Consider the following 22092-nt stretch of genomic DNA (forward strand, 5'->3'; position numbering starts at 1 on the left):
ATGAGCATGGTTTCGGTTTTCGAACAGCCTTCTGGAACGGATTATGGTTGAAAACCGAGGTATGACTGTATTAATAGATATTATTATTGATCTTTTGCTATTGGAACACAATAAATTCCACTTACATTAAAATAAGAATTTATCGATACACAATAATACTTGGGTTGTGTAAAACAATGGTTAGCACATTTTTTAAAATCACATTTTCCATGTTCTGGAAGTAAATTTCAATAGATTGTCATCTCTGCGGTAGACCAACTACTACTGCCTTAGGACTTATTTCTCTTTTTTACCTTGTTGTTTCTTGCCAAACTTCATACATATTTTGCTTACCTGGTTGCGAAGCTGAGGCTCGTAGCTGGCTAACACCGGAGTTATAGCACATCAAAGACGGGGAACACTATTTCTGCAATACTACATATCCAACTGGAGGTGGTTAATCGGGTTAGTATGCACAATGTGATATTGTTGCAAGTATTGTACTTGCTTTACAAAATCCGACATCTGTGTGCATTGGGCACTTAACCAAAATTTTCTGTTCATTGTACTCGTACGTTTTATTTAGAGGCACCTTTCTTTGCACTCAAGGACCCATTCAATAAAACAACAATGAGATAAGTCAATTCAAAATAAAATAAAATACAGTACAGGCAAAGCAAAAGTCATCGTATTAAATCGGCAGTTTTAAACAGGTGTGTTCTTATTGTGATTTGAAGTGAGTGAAACCAACTATATTTCTGTGTTGGAGTGGCAGTGAGTTCCAGAGACGGGGAGCAGATACGACAGAATGTTCTGCTCAGATTTCAAGTGTCGAAGTGAAAGAAAAGGCGAGAGATATTTGATGTTGGTCTTCTCGAAGAAGTAGTTCACTCAAGCTAGAAACACCATCTCATATTCCATTTTTTTTTTTTTTTTTAATGGGACAAACATGACTTTACTCTTGCCTGTCATTTTGCGAGTGGGGTGTCGAGGTCTACCTATTGGAACTGTAACAGCAGTGTGGGACACCACTTTCTTTCTCAAGTTACCCCTTTAGGGAAGTTTGAAGTTTAAAACCTGGCAATCACCTCTGCTTGACGGGAGTTGTGCCAGATTAGAGGATGTTATATTGGTTTATTTATTCATATACAAGCAATATACATCCTCGGATGTTTGAGAAAGGTGGGTTGAAAGTTTTAGCCAGTAATCCGTGCAGGTACTGATTTTTGTGTTACATATGCTAAATCAGAGGTCTCAATGTTGCGCCGCACAGGTCGTTTATGCCTCATGTTTGTTTATTGAACATAAAACATATACAGTAATAATTTGACAGAAAATAAGGTAGATAAAAAAGTAAAAAAGAAATCAGTCTTCATTCAACACAGTTATTATGTTCAAGGGAGTAGGATGAAGTAAAAAAACTTATCTAGTCCTACACCGTTATGTGTTTATATCTACTAAATCATTTTTATATCAATCAGAAAAGAAAAAGTAAGAAGAAGTCTCCATTAAGGCTCATACTTTACCCTTAACCGTGATATTTTTACAACTTTTGGTTTGTGTCGGGATTATATACATCCTCACCCTGGCACTCTTGTGTCAATTTTCTCTTATATTCATAATGGATATTGCAATACCTTTCTCTATTTATCAACTTAGTTCTGATTTGTCATTATATTTAACGTTTAGAATTTATCATTTTAACTCTGATTGATGTAGGTTGTTTGTACTATTTTTTTGTATTTGTTTTTGAACTCGGCAAGCGATTTACTCATTTTTAGGTCCGTTTCGAGATTATTCCACATATTAACACCTTTGCTAGATACACTTCTTTGCTTGATGTTTGTTCTTGTTTTGAGTTTTTTGAATAAGTTGGTACCTCTTAATTCATAGTTGCTTTCTCGAATTTCGAAAAACTTCTGAATGTTTTGGCAGAGCAGGTTATTGTGTGCTTTGTACATTAATTGGGCGATTTTAAAGTCAACCAGGTCATAAAATTTCATCGTATTTAATTTGATAAATAGTGGATTGGTGGGTTCCGTATATTTTGATCTATTAATAATTAGAATTGCTTTTTTTTGTAGTTTGAGAATAGGGAGTGTGTTTGTTTTGCAGGCATTTCCACACAGTAGGTGGAACATGTGATGTTTTGCAGCCCCCAGTTCGACATCAACAATAAATGTTGATGCATCCACCACCCCTTTTGGCCGTGTCCTTGCCCTGGGTCGGGGGTCTTTAGCGCCGCCCTAGTGGCTCCCTGCAGCTTTTTAAAAAATGTTTGAAAATGGAAAAAGATGGCTGAGGGAAATACATTTTTTGTTTTAATATGGTTTCTGTATGGGGACAAACATGACACAAACATTCTTAATGTTTTCCAATGCTGTAAGAATGTGTTGAGTAAATATTAAATTTCAACGTTTCTGTCAACGAGGATTTGCGTCATAGCTTGCTACACTCGTTTCTATTAGCAGGACTGGATGGTGACTGTTGTTAAAAAAAAAATTATACTAAGCTAATATGGATACATACAGGATGTGTTGGCTTCATTAAAAGGCGTATTTCTTTTTTGCAGCTCCAGACATATTTGGTTTTTATTTGTTTTTTGGATCCAATATGGCTCTTTCAACATTTGGGATTGTCGACCCCTGCCCTGGGTGGTTTGTATTTCGTGCGTTTGTGCCTGTGCATGTTCTTTCTCGAGTTTGTCTTGCCATTGCTCATGTGTCGTGACAACATTTGGCTAATCATAATTCTGAAATGACACCAAGTAGAAGGAAAATATATTCTGTCACCCAGTCCTCGTCATGGCTTTTTCAAAAGTCGCCATGAAGAGAAAGGTTAAGCTCGGTCCACACGACAGGATAATGGACCCGATTTCAGATTCGAATCTCCCCTTCTGCTAATCAAAGGTCGTCCCCGAATCTCGTAATGGCTCCAAAGATAATCTTAGCAGGTAATCCTGCCGTGTGTGTTGTGCTCAGACTGATCTCAACATCTCGAGAGGACGTTCGACGTTCGACCTCGAATCGGGATATTCAACATGTTGGTCCCACATAAGTTTAGTTTGAGACCTCTGTTCGAAATAAATACGGAGACGAAAAGTCATCAAAGCAAAGTAATTTGTCAAAATGGACTCTTGACGAAATTTTGAGTATTACGCTGAGGATTTTCTGACGTATACACTTCCTAAGTGTTCCTGGTTTGTAACAGAGATCAACCCTTAAAGGAGAAGTCAAGTCAAACATTTTCTATTTGTTTGATGCGGTCCCACTAGATTTTCACATGATTTTGCTTCTTCATTCATATTCCGAAAATGCAATAGGAATCAAAATCCTGTGTTAAGACCAGTGGGGCCATATACAACATATTGCAAGGAATATGATTTGACTTGACGCACCTTTTAAGGCAGCAACAAAACCTAAATATGTAAAGCAGTTGGAACGAGGGCTGCCCAATATTGGAAGAATACACGGTACGGGTGTCGAATATTACGATATTTAACCTGAACCTAAAGAAATGACAATCTTATCTATTGAAAGGGAAAAAAAAACATGTTCATGCGGCACAGTAAGCAGGCTCACCTTTTCTAAGGAATTAAAAAGGAATTTGTGAGTTGTGTTGTTCATCTTTGTGCGCTTTTTCCAAACACGAAGCGTCTTAATAGGTCAGTGCTGCTTTTGTACATATCAAAAAAACTGTATGTGTGTAGTATTGGCAAAGTATTACATATTCTGTCTATAGTATTTGTTGGAGGGTCATTCCTTTCTGTTCTATATCTGTTTTTTCCCACCCTGCTTTGAATTTCAAAGCTATGACAAGGTCTGGATAATATGAGAGTCATGTTTGGAATTACTGGAATTAAAAATTGTTTTTATTATCACTGTTGCAGTTGACACCAAAGATGTTAGTGTCACATTTCCTCTGAGTCTTTTCTCATTTATCTTTCTGTCATTCAGTGTGTGTGGTGCCACAAAAAAAATAAAAAAAATCCATTATGGCACACGCTGTTAGTTCCTGGAATGAGTGGTTGACTTATATGGGGGTGACGCTGCGCATATCAGCTTTGGGGGGGGGGGGGGGGGGGGGGGAGATCAGGCGACAAAAATACACCAGGGAGCCAAGTGCTGCTGGCTCACAATATGGGTAGCTGTCAGATGAGAAAGGCCAAGTTGAGCTCGAGTATGTCAGATAATCTTTTCACTAGATGGCTTGAGAAACATTTTGTTAAAGGCCTCTTTTGAATATATAATACAGACCGGGTCGATGAGCATTATTGTTAAAATCTTATTGATACCACCCCGATCTTTATTTGATTTGAACAACTGCTGATTTACAGCTGAATACAAAAGGTCCGATCTTGGAATACCTTTACCCAAATAAAAAGATCATTGCATTGGATCGGGACTCGGTATCAACATACTCAAAATCAAGTGACTTGGATTTGAACTCTGGTTTAAAAAAAAAAGTGTGATCAGGACAACCCCAGTGCAGTGACATCATTAGTATTGAATGATTCCTAACAGGCCCGGTAGTCCAGTGGTGAGCACGTCGGCCTGCGTGGGTTTTCTCCGGGTGCTGCGGTTTCCTCCCACATTCCAAAAACATGCGTGGCAGGCTGATTGAACACTCTAAATTGTCCCTAGGTGTGAGTGTGAGCGTGGATGGTTGTTCGTCTGTGTAACAGATAACATGATCTTACTTTCCTGGGTATCTTTTTGCAAACATGGTTTTGTTTGATTACGATATGCAAATGCCCAACTTTTTTTTCCATTATTAATTTTTAATGGTTATTATCCATTTATGATGTACTATGGAAGTGTGAGGTATTGTGTCACAACAGATGCTGACAAATTTATGGGATTAATCCAGCCTCTGTCATCTACAGTGTGGGGGCGTTCATGCTATGAGGATTAGGGGTTTGATTTAAGTACTTGCACGTAACAGTCAAAGCTGGTCTCAGTACTTGTAAACATTTGGCCTTCGGAACACTGTGTTCACTCGGGCTGAGGTAGATCACAACTCAATAAAATGGACTTGATATACTTAACGTGGTGTACAGGGGTTAGTTTCATTTGACATAGGCGATTTTAAATAAATTAATAAAAGGATCAGGTGTTTTAGCACCCACATATAGCTAACCATCTTGCTAATCAAAGTAAGTATTTCACAAAGTGATCAGTTAATTTGACAAAAAGAAAATGAATGATAAAATCAGTTTTTGCACTTATGTGTTTGATTCGAAATACCGTATATTCCGCGTCCGTTCAACGTGAGAGGCGTTCATGACCGCCTCTGAAAAATGTAAATGACCTATTACTGGACGTAAATGAAACTATGAAAATACAGGGGGGGGGGAGCTATAGAATTTTTGTGATATCCTTGCTTGCTTTTCTACGGAGCCCCTAAGGGGACATGGAAGGAAAAAAAAAACTTTGCGAGATCTCGCAAAATAATGCGAGATCTCGCAAAGTAATGCGAGATCTCGCAAAGAAGGATTGCGAGATCTCGCAAAGAAGGATTGCGAGATCTCGCAATACTTTATTTATTTATTTTTAATGGTCGTTGACTTGCTTCCGGGTCATCGTACGTGCTTCCGGGTCATCGTACGTGCTTTCGGGTCATCGTACGTGTAAACGCAGACAACAGTTATGGAGTGTGTTCTTTTCCTGCGCCTTGATCTACTTCCGGGTCAGCTTGGCGAATGTTGACTGTCGTGCGCGGCTAATTTGAGCGACTACACACGACATCGGAGGGGGAGAGAATAATGGAGGAGGACTTGGAAAACTTCTTGCGATCAAGAAATGTCGCTCAGGTGGACATTACGCGCATGAAAAGCGACAAGGTGGGCATACACCCATACACTAACATAATAAGCGTAGCAATAGCAAAATGGACACTGGCTCCGACACGCTCACTTTCTCTACTGTTAATTTTCTGTTTTGTAAATACACTACTGTAGTGCAAACCGTTTGATTCTTTTGAGAAGTAAGAAAAGCATTACATAAATTCTATTATTATTATTAATCCTAGTAGTAGTCATCGTAGTAGTAATTTGTCATGCAGGCCTCCAAATACAGTGAGAAACTAACTTGGCGGGGAAAGTGAAGCTAGCATTTCAGGGAAAGTGAAGCTAGCATTTCTATATACTCTACCTGTACTGTTGATGTTCTTAGTTCTTACAATAATGACTTTATGTAACACAATTCTAAAAAGACATCACAGTTAGTAAATGTGCTGCTGCTTCCTGATGTATTATTATTATTATATTATGTAATATTGAATACAAATAATGATGACTGCTCTGTACCATCACTCATGTTACATTTGTTAAAAGTTATTATTAATCAAGTCAAAATTTCAAGTATTCATTCTCACAATTTATCTTTGCAGGTTGACATGGAGGTAATTTCTCTGATGACTGAAGAGCAAATGGGCAAATATATCACTTTCTATGGTGATCGAATAGCTGTCCTTTGCTTTTGTCAACAAAAAATGTCCAGGGGTGATAATGAAATGCTCCTCCAAAGATTGAGAGACAAAATAAGATCGAGGAAAAAAGGTGTACTGGGTGGATCTCCAAGTGTGCTCCAAAACCTTGATGAGAGAATGGCAAGATTTAAAAATTTTATTGGCTCTTGGCACTTTTGAGATGTAAAACATCTGGCATAGTTAACCACGTGAAGGGCAGTCTGCAATTGTTTTCCATTTGTGTATTGTGCATTATTAAAATGCAATCGATTCTGTGTTAGTTCTCCATTCCTTCCATTTTCTGCACCACTTATTCTCATGATGGTTTCAGGCAAGATGGGAGTTTTCAGTTTTACCCAAAGGTCTGAAGTTGTACATTCCATTTAAAATGTTGAGATTAATGTTTGTAAGATTTTGTCAATGTGAATAAAATTTGTTCCAAATCATTCTTAACAGTTTTTTTAAACACAAGAAACCACCTGCTGACGAAAGTGAGGAGTGACAATTACGCAGTCATCATTTACATGCAGGTGAAAATTCAATTGGGATGATGTACAATTGTGTAGGAATACTCCCCAGCATCCACGTTGGTTAAGTATTTGTGAATAAAGTCAGGAACCAAGAAAGAATGTTTATTTACACCAATAATGCTTTGACAGACAAACATTTTATATTGTAGATCAAATATGTTGTCCTTATACTGTACAGGTAGAAAAACAGCAGATAAACAATGCTTTTAATTATGATGGGTACCGGTATATATTATTTGTCATCAAAAGTGTTTCAATTATCCTTTGAAGGTGAAGTGATAAAAGAAATGACAATGGTCAAATTCAGGCTTCAATAAATGTTACTTCTCACACCAGTTGAGGAGCCGTAATATAGTTTGGTCCAAACACCAAGCAATACATAGATTGCTGTAATTTATAAAGTGTATGCAGAAAATTGGTGAAGATTGCACGGCTGTCTGTCCTATGTGTTGTGTTATTTTGACTTCAAAATGGCGCAGTGAGAGTGGCCGCCTTTCCAGCAGCTCCTATATTTTATATTCTTCCTTTCATAAATTTGCTGCTGTGAATTAGGAATTTCTCCATTGCGAGTCTAATAAAGGTTTTCTTATCTTAAAGAGCAGCGGTGAGGGCCTCTCTGAGGTGTAAATACAAGTTCACAGCCTGAAATGGATCTTTTGGTGGCATTAGATCGGACTGGGCCATTAAAAAAGCACACAATGCAAATACATCTGGATCACAAGGCATGGTCAAACGAAACACACACTGGCTTTTGCACAGTTGAACTTGTTCATTGTCAACCGGGGAGAGGAAGTCCGTTGTACCATAAAGTTCAGGTAACGTATACATCACGTTGGGCCGACCACTGGGGACATTCATGTTCTTTGAGGGCCTGATGAGATGGCTGTTCCAAACTAAGGCCGTGTCATCCAACTCATCCTGTTGAAAATAATATACAGCCAGATTAAATAAGAGTTGCACAGTCATATCGGCTTTTATGAGCAAGAACTTTTAGCGTGAAGCTGCTTTTTTGTCTCACTCCTCCCCTCTCATGTGTACCACATCTCCCCAACTTTTCCTTCACCTTCACCACACACCATTATCCTCTTGGGTGTTCCTGTCCACTTTCCCATCAACTCACTCTCACATACAAAAATACACATTTAATTAACGAGTCTATCAGAATGGATGAACTCACCTGAATAAGTCCCATGCAACAAAATTGTAGGATGTTTTTGTCCAGAAATCCACCATCAAAGAAGCCATTGTCTCTGAGGTCTGTGAAGAGGGATAACCAGAACTCCATGCACTGGCTGCGAAGAAACCGCCACCAATATTCAATTCTTTGATTGGCGGTGCTGGCTCCATCCAAGTAACTGTCAAGAGTGCTGCCTGGCGGTATTGGCACGAGGAAACGCTGAAAGCCTTTGACGTGACCATTTTCAGTCCCAAGATCAGCTCGAACGATTCGAGGACAACCCCCCAAACGGTGCACAACGTCGATGTAGTAACCCCCAATCAACTTCGGGTCACTACTAGTTATGTAGGCATTGAGCCACATTATTTTCCTTGAAAACCCATCAATAGCCCCATTGATACAAATTCCAAATGGTTTCAGTTTGTCATAGGAGTCCATGTGCCATATAAAATTGGGCCCTTTGGAGAAGTAGTTTCGCCGTCTCAAACGTCTTGCTTGCCTTAACGACACTCCTCTCGGATCCAACTCTTTCAGGACCAGACGAACGTCCTCTTTCCTGACAAGAAGTCCATATTCTCTGCACTTACTGTACATCCACCTGTAACCGTGTAGTTGTCCGGAATGCTGCAATTGGTTGCGAATGAAGTCAACCAGGACTGCCAAGTCATTGAACGTTTTCCGACGAAATAGTCCTCTTTGGTTCAGCACTCGCTTCAAATGTCTTTCACTTATTTGGAAACCGTACTTAACATCAAGAACAGATTTAATGTCTTTGTATTTCAAGCCGATTTCAAAGTAAAATTCTATTAAACTCACGAACGGTTGAACACGCTCCATAACTGTTGTCTGCGTTTACACGTACGATGACCCGGAAGCACGTACGATGACCCGGAAGCAAGTCAACGACCATTAAAAATAAATAAATAAAGTATTGCGAGATCTCGCAATCCTTCTTTGCGAGATCTCGCATTACTTTGCGAGATCTCGCAATCTTTCATTGCGAGATCTCGCATTACTTTGCGAGATCTCGCATTACTTTGCGAGATCTCGCAAAGTTTTTTTTTTCCTTCCATGTCCCCTTAGGGGCTCCGTACTTTTCAGTTTTTATGTATTTTTTTTTCCAATTTTTGTAATTTCATTGAAGTAATCGTTGGTCTGCGTTTTTCGGAGGCGGCCTTGAACGCCTCTCGAATCGAGCGGATGAAGGCACGGAGACAGACATACGTATCTGTATTTGTTGAACCTGTTTTAAAAAATTAACGCCACAGCTCTCCTTTTTTCTGCAACGCAAAATTATTTAATAAAGCAGCGGCACAGTTCACTGAACCAACCGCAAGTTATAACATTGGAAGCATGTCTCCAGGAATGAGTCGACTTATTACCGTAATGACCATACGAAAGACGCACCGGATTTTAAGACGCTCGGCGAGCTTTTAAGAAAATGGAAGTCTTTTTGGTGCGCCCTGTAGTGCGGAAAATACGGTACATAAAAATCAGCACACAGAATTTTCCATCGGAATACACAGACTGTCATGAATTGTTGCCCGTCCATCCAGTTTCGACATCAATTATTCTCAGTAATGTTTCAGGCGAGCTGAATCCTACCTCTGAGTTTTGGCAAGGTTCTACCCACCCTCGACTGCTCACCAGTCAAGTCATGAGGCACAAGAAAACAAACATGTGGCTCTTCAGTTATTAACATACATTCTGATTTGAAATTAGCCCATTCATCCAAAAGATGTCAAATGATGGATGTGGCTAAAAGGGTTTAACTAATGTAATAGTCTATTCACACCATTTTGCTTTCGACGAAGGTGGGGAACATATAAAGTCAGTCTGTTTTTGTCCCTATTTTGCATCGTCCCGACCATGGACGCCAAACACCCTCTTATGTTTTAATAAGATTATCCTTATTTGTGAGCTGTTTTATAAGTGGATTTGTCCCGACAACAGGGTCCAAATCTTTGTGTGTGGGTAGATGTGTTGAAATTATTTGAGCACCCCACACACAGTATGACCAAAGCTGGCAAATGCCCCGCCCCCTTTTTTTTTAGGTTTGCCAAAGATAAAAACTCTAACATCAGAAAAATCCTTAACTGTGTATCCTTCCTCGGGTAACTGTGAAAGGGCACAACACACTTTATCTGTAATGAAACATGAATCACCAACTCCACTGCTGATACCCCTCCCACCTTATACAAAACTGTAGGTGATGAAGGGCATGCATTTTGTGACAGCCTTTTATCTTCATGTTCGGCATTGGGTGTGTCATCCTCCGCTGTGGGTCGCAGGACTGGGCCGTTTCGGATATGGCTAGTAGATTGCCTGATACCGCTGAGCAGTACGGCTATGAGTCGTTTATATTTAGATTTAACAGCCAGGAAGCACGTAATTACCTACTGTCAGTGCTGCTTTCTCCCAGTATAGTGAAACCATCTCCAATTTCTTTATATCAAGTATATTCTTTGAGAATTTGTGACTTGATTGCTTGTCCAATCAGTACTGCGGGAAATTTAGTTTGCTCAGTTGTCAACGAATGCCCGTTGTGATGGTACGTCTTGTGATTAAAAAAAAAAAAATAGCGTTTTAATTAGAGCTGTCAGTTTAGCTTGTTATTATCTGCATTAATTTAAATGAATTTAAACGTGTTTACATTTTTTTCTTGCGAAATTAATGCGGCATATGTCACAGTGGATTTTATGTTGCTCTATCAATAAACCGGAAACCAAACAAAATGCGCGCTGCACAAGTCCACACCCATGTCTGCTTTGCTAGCCATGGCAGCGCGCGACACATAAAACGGATAATTAGAGAGTTTATGAATGGAAAGTTTACTTTTAAAAAGTTTCCAGATTGTTCCACTGACAAGACCAAAGTTGCCTTCTACGTTTTGCAGTCGTAAACTGAGCTATCATCATAGCACGACGAGTCTGAAATGCCACCTAATGGCCAACCAAGCACACAGCTGATGTGAATACTCCGCCCCCTCGGTCTAAGACGGGCAGCTATGGATCATTTTAAAGCGAAGAAAATGGATAACACGACAAAGAACATATAGCTAAATGTATGGCTACTGCCGAAATATGTTGTAAGAAAAAAAATGATCCACATTCATCAAGTTTGAACGGTGTCGGCTGTACGTCTGCATGCATGCAGGGATGTATGGTCAAAGCACAAGCGCACACACACACACGTTTAGTAAGGCACCACATTGACGCCTGGGGGCTATTTTCAGTGCCCTTTACAATCAGTTCTTGCCTTTGGAATGTAACCTTTCCTTTACCCAAGTTTACCGTTTTCCATTTCATATCGAAAGCCCAAGTGATCCAGTAGCCGGTGCGTTCAGGTCCATAGTTTTAACCATCATTGCTGTTGTCACAGGTCTCCAAATGTTCACTCTTAAGTAACTTTTATTTTGACCTTGTAATTGCTGCACAAAATCCCCATCACCTGTTTGAATTTTGTCGAACAATTGTTTTAAAATTATTTTTGCCGCAACAATTCAACAACATTAAAATCATCCCAAATCATTTTATTGCATTCACTTGTTTGGCGATTTCAGCAACACGTCATTATCGTATAATCCACAATCATGGTGGATTTTTTTTTTTTTGCACCAAAAACTCCTTCCACCTATTTTGTATTCCACCATTTTACATTCACAAGCCTCATATATTGCCATCACCTCATTTCGAGGGTGGGTTTGCTATGCATTATTTTTGTGTCTCGTACCTTATCATACAATTTGACTGTAGGAACATGTTCCCAATAGATGTACAGTTTTTTGCTTTGCCCGAGGATGTTACCTTGTCATCAGCGTCGCTTTAACTCAGCAACATCCTGGCTTCAGTGCCTATGCTTACCGGTGGGGAGAAAGGCCTTTCAACTCATATAATTCCTTGAACTATTCTACATGACTACTCAGCTGAGTGAGATTGGGCCAAGCAACCCGTGTCAATATGGGGGTTTTATTAGAGACTTCCTGTTCATTGGCTTACATGTCTCAAATTGTAATCTGACCCTCTCAGGATTTGTTCAATAACCTCACTGGCATGTTCCTGGCATGGATTCTGTTCCCCCTGCAGACCGCAGCACAGTAAATGACACCAGCTGCCAAAATGCGCTAGCACTTACATTGGCCGCATGCGCACTGTACTTTTTTTTTTTTTGTACAGAATTGCAATTAATATCCACAAGTCAGTCATTTTGATCATTTTATCATGGCAGAAGCTCTGACTGAATGTACATTTATATTCTCTATGATACTAGTTATGAATTGTTCCTCCTCTACTTCACAAAAACTGCCATTGAGCTCCCTTTTTACTCCCTGCTCAATTTGTTCTGATTATCCTGAAGCTAAGAATAGAAATACTTTGTTAGGCTAAGAATGGGTATGAAGGACTTCAGGCATCAGTGACAAGAACGATCCTATTCAAGGTGTGATTTCTATGAATGATATACTGTTTGTGTGTGTGTGTGTGTGTGTGTATACAGGGAAACTCCTCTACAATGAAACCTACATTGGTGAAAATACCCCCTAGTGTGAAAACAATCTTTATGCATTAACAGGTGGTACTTCACATAGCCGTTGTAATCGGTTTCTAGGTTGCCCAGCTTTCATTCTCGCTCGCCATGATCTTAGCTTTCAGGTCAGATGCTGCATTTCAGCATTTCATTCATTGGGGCTGGCCTCCCACTCTCTGGTATGACCTCCTCCTCTGATCTGGCAGCCTGGCGCCCTTCACCATGGAACCTGCGTTGTACCTCATCAATCTCAAGTTGTGACAGCAGTTGCCGTTTGTGGATGTTGTGACACTGAGCTACTAGTTGTTTCGTGGTCAACCGTGACTGTGGGTTTTGAAGTAACCATTTAGCCCACATTCTCCGCATGTAACCCCTCTGACTAGGGTTGCTTGAGTAGTAGCATTCCAACAGAGCCATGTTGTCGCATCTCGCCCATCTCCGCTTTGTTCCAGTAGCCCATTTTTCATCAAGGCGACGTCTGAGCCGGCATGTCATTCATTTTATTGTCTCTCATCATTGTATGAGGTAGGCATTCGCGTGAAGGATCTTGCCTAAGGACCCACACTGGATGGTGTTATGTGCTCATTTTTTTTTTTGCCCCCAGCGGGATATTATTTTTTTCTGTCAATCAGTGTAACAATATTTATGTATTTCCTGCTTTATTTTCCAGAACCAGATATGCATGGCAACATCCTAGAAGAGAGTTCTCACAGTGTGCAAGGAGTCTAAAGGAGAAGGGAGCCCCTGGTAACAATCGGACAGAATGGGTGAGACGGAGGATGAGCGCACAGTTCAGGCCAGCCAGCTCTTTGAGAACTTTGTCCAGATGTCCACATGTAAAGGGACTCTGCAGGCCTTCAGTATCCTCTGCAGGCAGCTGGAGCTAGATCCTATGGACTACAGCAACTTCTACAGCTCACTGAAAACAGCCGTCACCTCCTGGAAGGTCAAAGCTCTGTGGACCAAATTGGACAAGAGGGCACAGCAAAAAGTGTACAGCCAGAACAAAGCCTGTCAAGGAACTCGGGTAAGAGACGTAGAATTGTTCACTAAAATAGAGTTCTCAGTGACTGTTAACATGCTGTCAATATTCAGGTTAAGGAAAACATTCAGGTTGCAGCTCAAAAGCAAAAAAAAGCTGTCGTGTTGTTTCTTTTTGAAACATACACTTTATTAATTTGTTTAACTCAAGACATTACAGGCACGACCTTCTCCTTCTCGGTCTTCGTGCCTTCTGCTCGAGAGGCGTTCAATGATATATTATATAAGTTATATCTTATATAAGAGCAGCTGCTTGCTGGTGTGATGGGCTGCGATTTACATACGATCAGAGGACTCGACTAATCCCGACTACTGCATGACGAGTAAGACAGAGTCGAGAGCTTCCTGTTGTATGATGGACTTTTATCTTTGATTTGTCTATTTCTGGGTTAAGATTAAGATTAAGAAAACCTTTATTAGTCTCGCAATAGAGAAATTCCAGATTCACAGCAGCAAAGTTATGAAAGGAAGAAGTAGAACAACAAAAAAATAGGAGCTGCTGCAAAGGCAGCCACTCTCGCGGCGCCATTTTGAAGTCAAAATAACAGAAATGACACAAGACAACACATAGGACACAGACAGTCGTTCGATCTTCACCAATTTTCTGCATACACTTTGTTGTCTGAAGCAGTTCTAGATGAAAGAGGAGAGGATCAAAGTGTCCTTTCACCAGTGGATCAGAGACATCATGCTGAAAATGTGCACACGTCTGCTACAAGCAAAGTTTTGAAAGCAAACACGAAGCTGTAGCGTCCATTGACGAAAAGAGATTAGTTCACTTCTCCTGTCCCACGTAATCCGCTTCAAACTCCAAGCCGCGACTCCCAGCTCCAAATCCGCATCGGCACTCCGCGCCAACGCTCCTTTCTTCTCATCGTCGGCTCCTCAAGACCTCCATCCATCCAGCCGCAGACCGTTCAACAGCACCGATCTCTCCGCTGAACAAAGCGGGGCTGTGAAAAATGCTGCCCATTACAGGCGCAAGACACAAGCGCCCCGGGACTGTCCAGCAACGACAGTCAAATGGCGCCGACATTCCTCCAGTCAAAAACAGTGCTGGTATACCCAGGCTGCCGAGTAGGCGCAACCACCAAGCACAGAGTCTCCTCCTTGATGAATGTCGTGGCCAAAAAAATGCTGAAAAAGGTCCACATCAAGTCCACACGACGTAACAACAAACACAAAGTGACAAAAGAAACACAAGAACAACAAAAAAAGCAAGGCTCATGAGAGCACTTGCTGACGGCTGCCTACTCGGGCGCCATCTTGACTTCTTGACATCTTGAGTTACGAGGCACACACAGTGTTATCTTTTGTTTATTTAGTGAATGTCTGAGTCAGAGATTATTGTAAATATTGATTTGAAATACGACGGAATATCTTGGCTCTTTACCAGAGTAGATGCTTGTGCTGCTAATGTGTGTGACATCGTCAATTCTACGTTCTAGACACTGGTTGACTATTGCCAATGCTATGCCACCACAGAAGAGCTGACTGTCCTAAAATGGTGGTAACAAATTGTAATTTAGCAATGACGGCCCGTAAAAAATTACTGATGCGCCCACCTCTTATTTTTATCCTGTAAAATTCTATTTATTTTTTTTGCATTTACAAGTAGTTCCATAGTACGAGTCGACATAAATGGTATCGCAAGCACAACTTGTTTTCCCCTTTTAGCCGTTCTTGTTCTCCTCTCCAACCCCGTTTAGTGTCTGATCATCGGCGGTGGACCTTGTGGTCTGCGGACAGCCATTGAACTGGCCCTGCTGGGTTGTAAGGTGGTGGTGATTGAGAAGAGGGACACCTTCTCCAGGAACAATGTGCTTCATCTCTGGCCCTTCACCATTGAAGACCTCAGAGGCCTCGGGGCCAAGAAGTTCTACGGCAAGTTCTGTGCTGGCTCCATCGATCATATCAGTAAGTCAATTTTCAGATGGTCAATATCTGTACCCCTCATCTCATAACCAGAATATGGAAGGTATTTACATATTTTTGAACAATATCCATTTACCTCATTTATCTATTATACATGCAGATCAAGCCGATTTTATGAAAGGAAGACGTTCATTCTATTGCACCCCGAAAATATGAATCTTAATACAGCTCTCAAACGGAAGGAAATTGGAAATAATGCTAAAGTCAAATGGCAATTGTTATTCGCAACATTACAAAGATGTGGATTTGGACAGTCATTCATTCACTGGAGTAGGGCACAATATCCAACACCAGGGCCCATTATCACTGATGATAATTTCATAACAATTCACTCTTCACAACGGCACTAGACGGGGATGTCCCCTCTCTCCAACTCAATTTGGACCACTAGCATGCCAGAATATTACAACGTAATTACATTACAGGCATCACAGCATTATCTATCCATGGGACATTAAATAATCTTGTATGCAGATGATGTATTGATCCTCCCACAACAGCCGATGCTCATTAGTAAACACATCTCTGTTATTAAGCAATTGACAGCACTTCATAAGTAGTGACTCATCCTAAAAAAAAATCCACTTTTCTATCCCTTCTCATGGATGACAGGAAGTGTAACAGCTCTTATATGTATTTTTTTTTACCTCCCAGCAGGAAATATTAAATATTTAGGAATCAACATAGCCCTCAAGCTGTCAGAGCTCTTTGACCTTAATTTCACATCACTTCTCAAATAAATACAGTATGACCTCAATGGCTGGACAGATTTACGAATGTCACTTGTAACACAAAAGTACAGTACTGAAAATAGGAAGATATAATAAGATAAAACAATACTAATCGAACAATAACACAGATTAGCAGGATGCAGAACAAATATTCAATAAAAAAAGGGTGGATGAAAAGTACAAATTAAGGAGAACATTTAACGTGTGTGTGATGCCAATATGTAATAATTTTTTTCGTTTTTTCTTTAAGTGCGGGAGTGCAAAAACTAAAAACTGAACACATCAGCAAAATTAGAAAATAAAATAAAATAATGAAACACAACGGCAAATGAAAAAAATACCAAATTCACAGCAACAAATGACAACTCATATAAACAAGACTGACCACCGCAGCAAAGCAAAAATCACAAAATCTAATGGGGGGGGGGGGGTTGGGAAGCTGATCGCAACAGAAAAAAAATGTGCTTTTGTGTTCAGTTTTTGTGTTTCGCACTTCACAGCCGCCATGCATTACAGCTCTACGTACGTGCTCATGTCTTTTCCAGGTATCCGTCAGCTCCAGTTGATGCTGCTTAAAATTTGCCTCATTCTGGGGATTGAGGTTCATGTCAATGTGGAATTCCTCAAACTTGTGGAGCCACCAGAAGAACAGACTGATGACAGTAAGTTTTTTTGCAACAGAACATTTCTCCTCACTGCTTTACACAGTATTTGCTGTAGGCGTACTTAAAGCAAACAGTTTTTAATAGTTTTTTTTTTCTTTTTTTTTTTCTTCCCACAATTGGAGGTGACCCCACTATTTGGATAGGGGCTGACTGTTGAATACTAGATTAATTTTTTCGCTTACTGTATGTAACGGTTAGAAGATAATCAAAGTGCTTTGCTATAACCCCCCCTCCTTAGGTCCGAGTTGGAGAGCAGATATCCGGCCCTCAAGCCACTCTGTCTCAGATTTGGACTTTGATGTGGTGATTGGAGCTGATGGACGCAAAAACACATTAGATGGTAGGTAATGTGAAAGGGAATTACAGCCGGAATTATATTGTGAATTATTGTACTTGTGTGCTTTTTAGTCACTCATTAAATGTTGTCTTATTGTTCATACTGTCCACCCAAATCCAGGATGGAAGCAATGTATTTATCTGCCATACACCCTGTAGTCAAAGCACTGTTTATTTTAAGTGGAAATGGGGTGCACAGTTGCAACGCTACCCTCCATCACTAACTAAAGCATTTCCTGTTTACACACTTTTAAGTGGAAGCCGAGTTTTGCAAAATGTCCAGCCGAGTGTGTGCTTCAGGTCATTAACTTTTTTTTTTTTAAACGTGGGCTCATTGTTTAGATTAGTGCCATTTAAAGTAAAAGGCCTTGAAGAAAGTATCCCCCTGCCCCATAGTTTACCCACTTTAATGTTCAACACCATCACACCGATGCAAATGATAACCTAGGTAAACATGAAATGCAGTTCAGTTTCATTTGAGTGGATGTACATTAATATTCTACTTTATATTGTCATATTTCTGTACTATATAAGAGTCTGGCTGCAGAGTCTCACATACAGTATATAGTGTACAATAATGAATGACTGATGATGACAGACGGATGCCCAGGCAGCTGACGAATGGTGGGCCGGCAAAATTTTGTTAAATTGCTCACCACTCTGTATTCATTTCAGCAAATTCATCCCAGTTTTGCTGTGTAAATGTTGTTTGTATGTTCTTGCTGTGCATGTTGATCTGAGGATTTTGAACTACCATTTGAAGTCAATTTAAAAATTGAGGGGAGTCGAACAAAAGCTGAAAATTCATCCAACCATCCATCCATCCATCCATCCAGTCATATTCTATACCAGAGGTGCTTAATAGGTTGACCTCCAAGCTGTATCTGGTCCACTGGCCACATTTTATTCCGGCCGTTGTCAAGATCAGGTGATTGGGTGTTTTCACAGTACTGTAGTAGTAGTATGGCTGTAAACCACAGCTGGCTCAAACCATGAGCCACATATTTTGAATACCAATCTACTTTTTCTTATTGAAAATGTCCCATGTTCCAAAATATGATCAACTAGGTCATGTCTTGCCAGAAGCGTACAATTATTTGCTCGAGACAAATTATTGTTAGGCCGGTTCGTTGTTCAGGTACGGTTTAATCTCAAACGATTTATGATTTCCCCCGAACTGGTAGAATCTAATTTGTACTTCAAGTTGCATTCACTTTGTCTGTAATCGGTCACATTTCTTTCTTTACTTTTTGGTAGGTTTCAGCCGCAAGGAGTTTCGAGGAAAGCTGGCCATTGCGATTACGGCTAACTTTGTCAACAGAAACACCACGGCAGAGGCCAAAGTGGAAGAGATAAGCGGAGTGGCCTTTATCTTCAACCAGAAGTTCTTCCTTGCACTAAAGGAAGAAACAGGTCAATAAACAAAATATAGCACCACTAAACTGTGTTTATGTGCGTGCGTGTCTGTCATATAAAATTGTCATGTATTGTCATTTCCTGGACTATGAGCCACGACTTTTTTTCCCCCACACTTTGAATCTTGCGGCATTCTGTGACACTATTTTTCAATGATAATAATAAGATGCTTTGAAAAACACACCAAGAAAACACGATTATGTATCTGTGGATTGTCTGTTTTAAGTCTGAAAATCGGACCTTGTCTGTCCTCATATTTGTAGGAATTGACTTGGAGAACATTGTTTACTACAGGGACAACACGCATTATTTTGTCATGACTGCAAAGAAGCAGAGTTTGCTGGACAAAGGGGTCATTATTAAGGTAAGTTGACTTGCCCATATACATGAACATGAAATCATTTTCTTAATTTGGACACGGAGTATTTTGTTTATAAATGTATTTCAATCAATCAGATTTTATTCATATAACACTTTTCATTCATAGAAATGCAATTTTAAATTCATTATCATTACAAACATTTTGGCTTAATACATGTTTTGTCAAGATGTCTTGACAATAAAACCTTGTATTTGTAGTGATGGATTGTTTGAGCTTCAATCAATGAGAGGATTTTTGGAAGAGAAAGAAAGAAAGAAATAATCTGGCTCTAATTTCAGAACAATTTTGACCAATCCACATTAGATGCAGGCAGATGCATTACCTTTTTTTTTATATTGTTAGTCAATTAGCAGTAAGGAATACAGAAATAAATGCTCATATTTTTCTGACTCTACAACTTGATCTACATTGTGCACTTTATCTTTTTGTTTTTCCATCTAGGACTATGTAGAAACGGAACGCTTATTAAGCAGTGACAATGTAAACCAGGAAGGTTTGCTCTCTTATGCCCGCGAGGCAGCAGACTTTGGCACAAATTACCAGCTACCATCGCTGGACTATGCTATCAACCACTACGGGCAGCCAGATGTAGCAATGTTTGACTTCACCAGCATGTATGCCTCGGAGAATGCTGCTTTGATCAGGGAGAAACATGGACATCAGATACTGGTTGCATTGGTGGGAGATAGTCTGCTTGAGGTATGTATCGTCAGTGGAAATCGGCACGAGCTGGATCGGGGGGGTGAAGGGGGGTTTGGATTGTGCTTGCCCAAGAGGATGATGATGATTATGTTCTCTCCACAGCCTTTTTGGCCAATGGGTACAGGTTGCGCACGGGGTTTTCTGGCAGCTTTTGACACAGCTTGGATTGTGAAGGCCTTTGCACAGGGCAAGAATTCACTGGAGATACTGGCAGAGAGGTTCGTGTGACATTGGTTTTCTTTCTTGCACAAGAAATGCTTTCTGCAATCATCCTTGGTGGTTTTTTTTTATATGAGCAAAATTGATAGCACTCCTCACTGCTAGTAAATTGCTGAACAGCGCAGGTTCTATGACAGGGCGGTTTGCCTCTAATCTCGATCTGCTACGGTCCAATTTACCAAGGGAAAAGATGACCAAACTACTTGAAGGACATGGAGGATTTAAAGATTTTATTTTATTTATTCTTTATTTTCTATTGATTTGTTTTAACGTCAATACTAATCTATTTTTAGATTTCTAAGAGACTCTTTTTACGTTGAGATGCAATTTGAAAATAATACACATTCATACACGCAAACCAGTCATAGATGATGATTTGAATTGTAAGGAGGAAGCAGAACAAGGTAACCTTATGCTTTCTTATCCTCCTTCTCGAACTTAATAATTTCATTCTGTATTTTGTTCGTAATGTGTTTTTGTTCGACATAAAGATCAAATCAAACACCACTTCTGCCTGCCTTTTTTAATGGTATTTTTACAAAATGCCTAATCATGCAGTGTCCTACTGAAATTAGTTCCTCAGATGTTTGTTCTGTCATTTCCTAGGGAGAGTATCTACCGGCTACTGCCTCAGACCACAACAGAGAACATCAGTAAAAACTTCGATCAGTATACCATTGACCCTGCAACCCGCTATCCCAACCTAAATTCCAGCCATGTACGCCCCCACCAGGTCAGTCTGACACGAATCTTAATCAATCACCATTATTGGAGAAAGGAGTGCCATTGTGCTTGTTGAAATGGCTTTTGTTAAATCATGTGGCTCGCAAATGAGTCATTACAAGTCCAAACGAAGTGAATGCAATCAAGCCTCAATTGTGCACCAATCTTCGGCGGGCCGCATTTAAAAGACCAACGGGCCGGATCCGGCCCGCAGGCCGTAGTTGCCCACCCCTGGGCTAGAGGGTATTTGTCCCCCTGGAAGAACTGAATGAAGTGGCTGGAGAGAGGGAATTCTGGGTTCCCCTGCTAAAACTGCCGCTCCCTTGACCTGACCCCACATAATCGGTATCGATGGATAATGTATACTTGAATGTCACCGTTTCTTGAAGAATAAAAGTTTGTCATAGGACATGACACAAAAGAGCATCACATTACTTTCTACCTCCAAGGTGCGACACCTCTTCATTGATGGCAAACAGGACTTTTCTCACCTTGAAGGTACCATAAGTAGACCTGTCAACCTTTCCAGAGGAGGTGAGGCTCACAAGAATATTCATGGATGTATAATATGAATATGTTTTACAAAATGTAGCCGCTTCCGTAATCCTTTGGAAATGCGCTTTTGTGAAAACAAAATTTCAGCTGAATAGTGACCTTGATTAAAAAGCAATGTTGCATTTGTGACGCATCTCCCATCTGAACTTTGGTTTCATTTACAGCAGCTAGAACAACACATAGCACTGGCTTTTGATTGCAAAATAATGAACGATTTAGTGAAATGTATACCTGATGTGAGCGACAAAAATTCGCCATGGCACTTCAGCAGTGGGCTCATCTTTTTAGTGGCTGTTCAAATGATGAACTCGCCATACGTTCCAAAATCGTTGTTTACACTGCCACATTTATGGCAGACGTACACTTCTACTAATTAACGCAGCACTTGGTGAAATCTATGCATGTGCATTCCCTGGTCAAATGTAGAATACCTAAAATTGTTACAATTTCTGCCTCCACAATACAATCCGCAGTGAGAAATAACAGATGCTAATCAAAGAGGATTCTTCAGTTTTAGACGGAGATATTTTCTGTACGCCGTAACGTAATTCATTTGTTTAGCTGTGTAATGTAGTGAATAAGACACTTTTTAAATTGGCAACCATTTGGCTGTTCAAAGTTGTTTACTCTCCGCTTTAACGCGGTTAGAGCCAGATCTCTGTGAAAATTGTAGTTGATCACCCAAGCACTGAATTTTACGATTTGACGA

At 40.2% G+C, this 22092-nt stretch overlaps 2 protein-coding genes and 1 long non-coding RNA gene across 7 annotated transcripts in view; 1 reads left to right on the forward strand and 2 right to left on the reverse strand.

The window, feature by feature from the left end:
* Window positions 1-22092, reverse strand: part of LOC127598394 (uncharacterized) — a 164867-nt gene that overhangs the window by 46446 nt on the left and 96329 nt on the right. The gene's annotated exons all lie outside the window — the stretch shown is intronic.
* LOC127598278 (F-actin-monooxygenase mical2b-like) overlaps window positions 1-22092 on the forward strand; it is a 43238-nt gene that overhangs the window by 1591 nt on the left and 19555 nt on the right. For all 5 annotated transcript variants that reach the window (XM_052061993.1, XM_052061994.1, XM_052061989.1 and 2 more), the window contains exons 2-11: window positions 13349-13705; window positions 15429-15636; window positions 16931-17047; window positions 17289-17390; window positions 18644-18799; window positions 19066-19166; window positions 19626-19883; window positions 19989-20104; window positions 20712-20838; window positions 21278-21362. In XM_052061993.1, the coding sequence (XP_051917953.1) occupies window positions 13442-13705; window positions 15429-15636; window positions 16931-17047; window positions 17289-17390; window positions 18644-18799; window positions 19066-19166; window positions 19626-19883; window positions 19989-20104; window positions 20712-20838; window positions 21278-21362 (1534 nt within the window). In that variant the 5' untranslated portion in view covers window positions 13349-13441. The remainder of the gene's footprint in view (window positions 1-13348; window positions 13706-15428; window positions 15637-16930; window positions 17048-17288; window positions 17391-18643; window positions 18800-19065; window positions 19167-19625; window positions 19884-19988; window positions 20105-20711; window positions 20839-21277; window positions 21363-22092) is intronic.
* On the reverse strand, window positions 7064-9100 carry LOC127598342 (uncharacterized). Its single transcript, XM_052062153.1, has 2 exons — window positions 8155-9100; window positions 7064-7895 (listed from the first exon to the last, which is right to left on the reverse strand). Exons 1-2 carry the CDS (start codon window positions 8989-8991, stop codon window positions 7569-7571), a joined length of 1164 nt encoding a protein of 387 aa, XP_051918113.1. The 5' UTR covers window positions 8992-9100; the 3' UTR covers window positions 7064-7568.

Source organism: Hippocampus zosterae, chromosome 3 (genome assembly GCF_025434085.1).
Source record: "Hippocampus zosterae strain Florida chromosome 3, ASM2543408v3, whole genome shotgun sequence".
NCBI classification, from domain to species: Eukaryota; Metazoa; Chordata; class Actinopteri; order Syngnathiformes; family Syngnathidae; genus Hippocampus; species Hippocampus zosterae.

What these genes read in the sequence shown, in the direction of transcription:
- LOC127598342 (XM_052062153.1), bottom strand. Translation starts at nt 8,991, where the DNA reads ATGGAGCGTGTTCAACCGTTCGTGAGTTTAATAGAATTTTACTTTGAA. An exon ending in GTTGCATGGGACTTATTCAG is followed by an intron (nt 7,896 to 8,154) that starts GTGAGTTCATCC and finishes TATTTTCAACAG; the next exon opens with GATGAGTTGGATGACACGGC.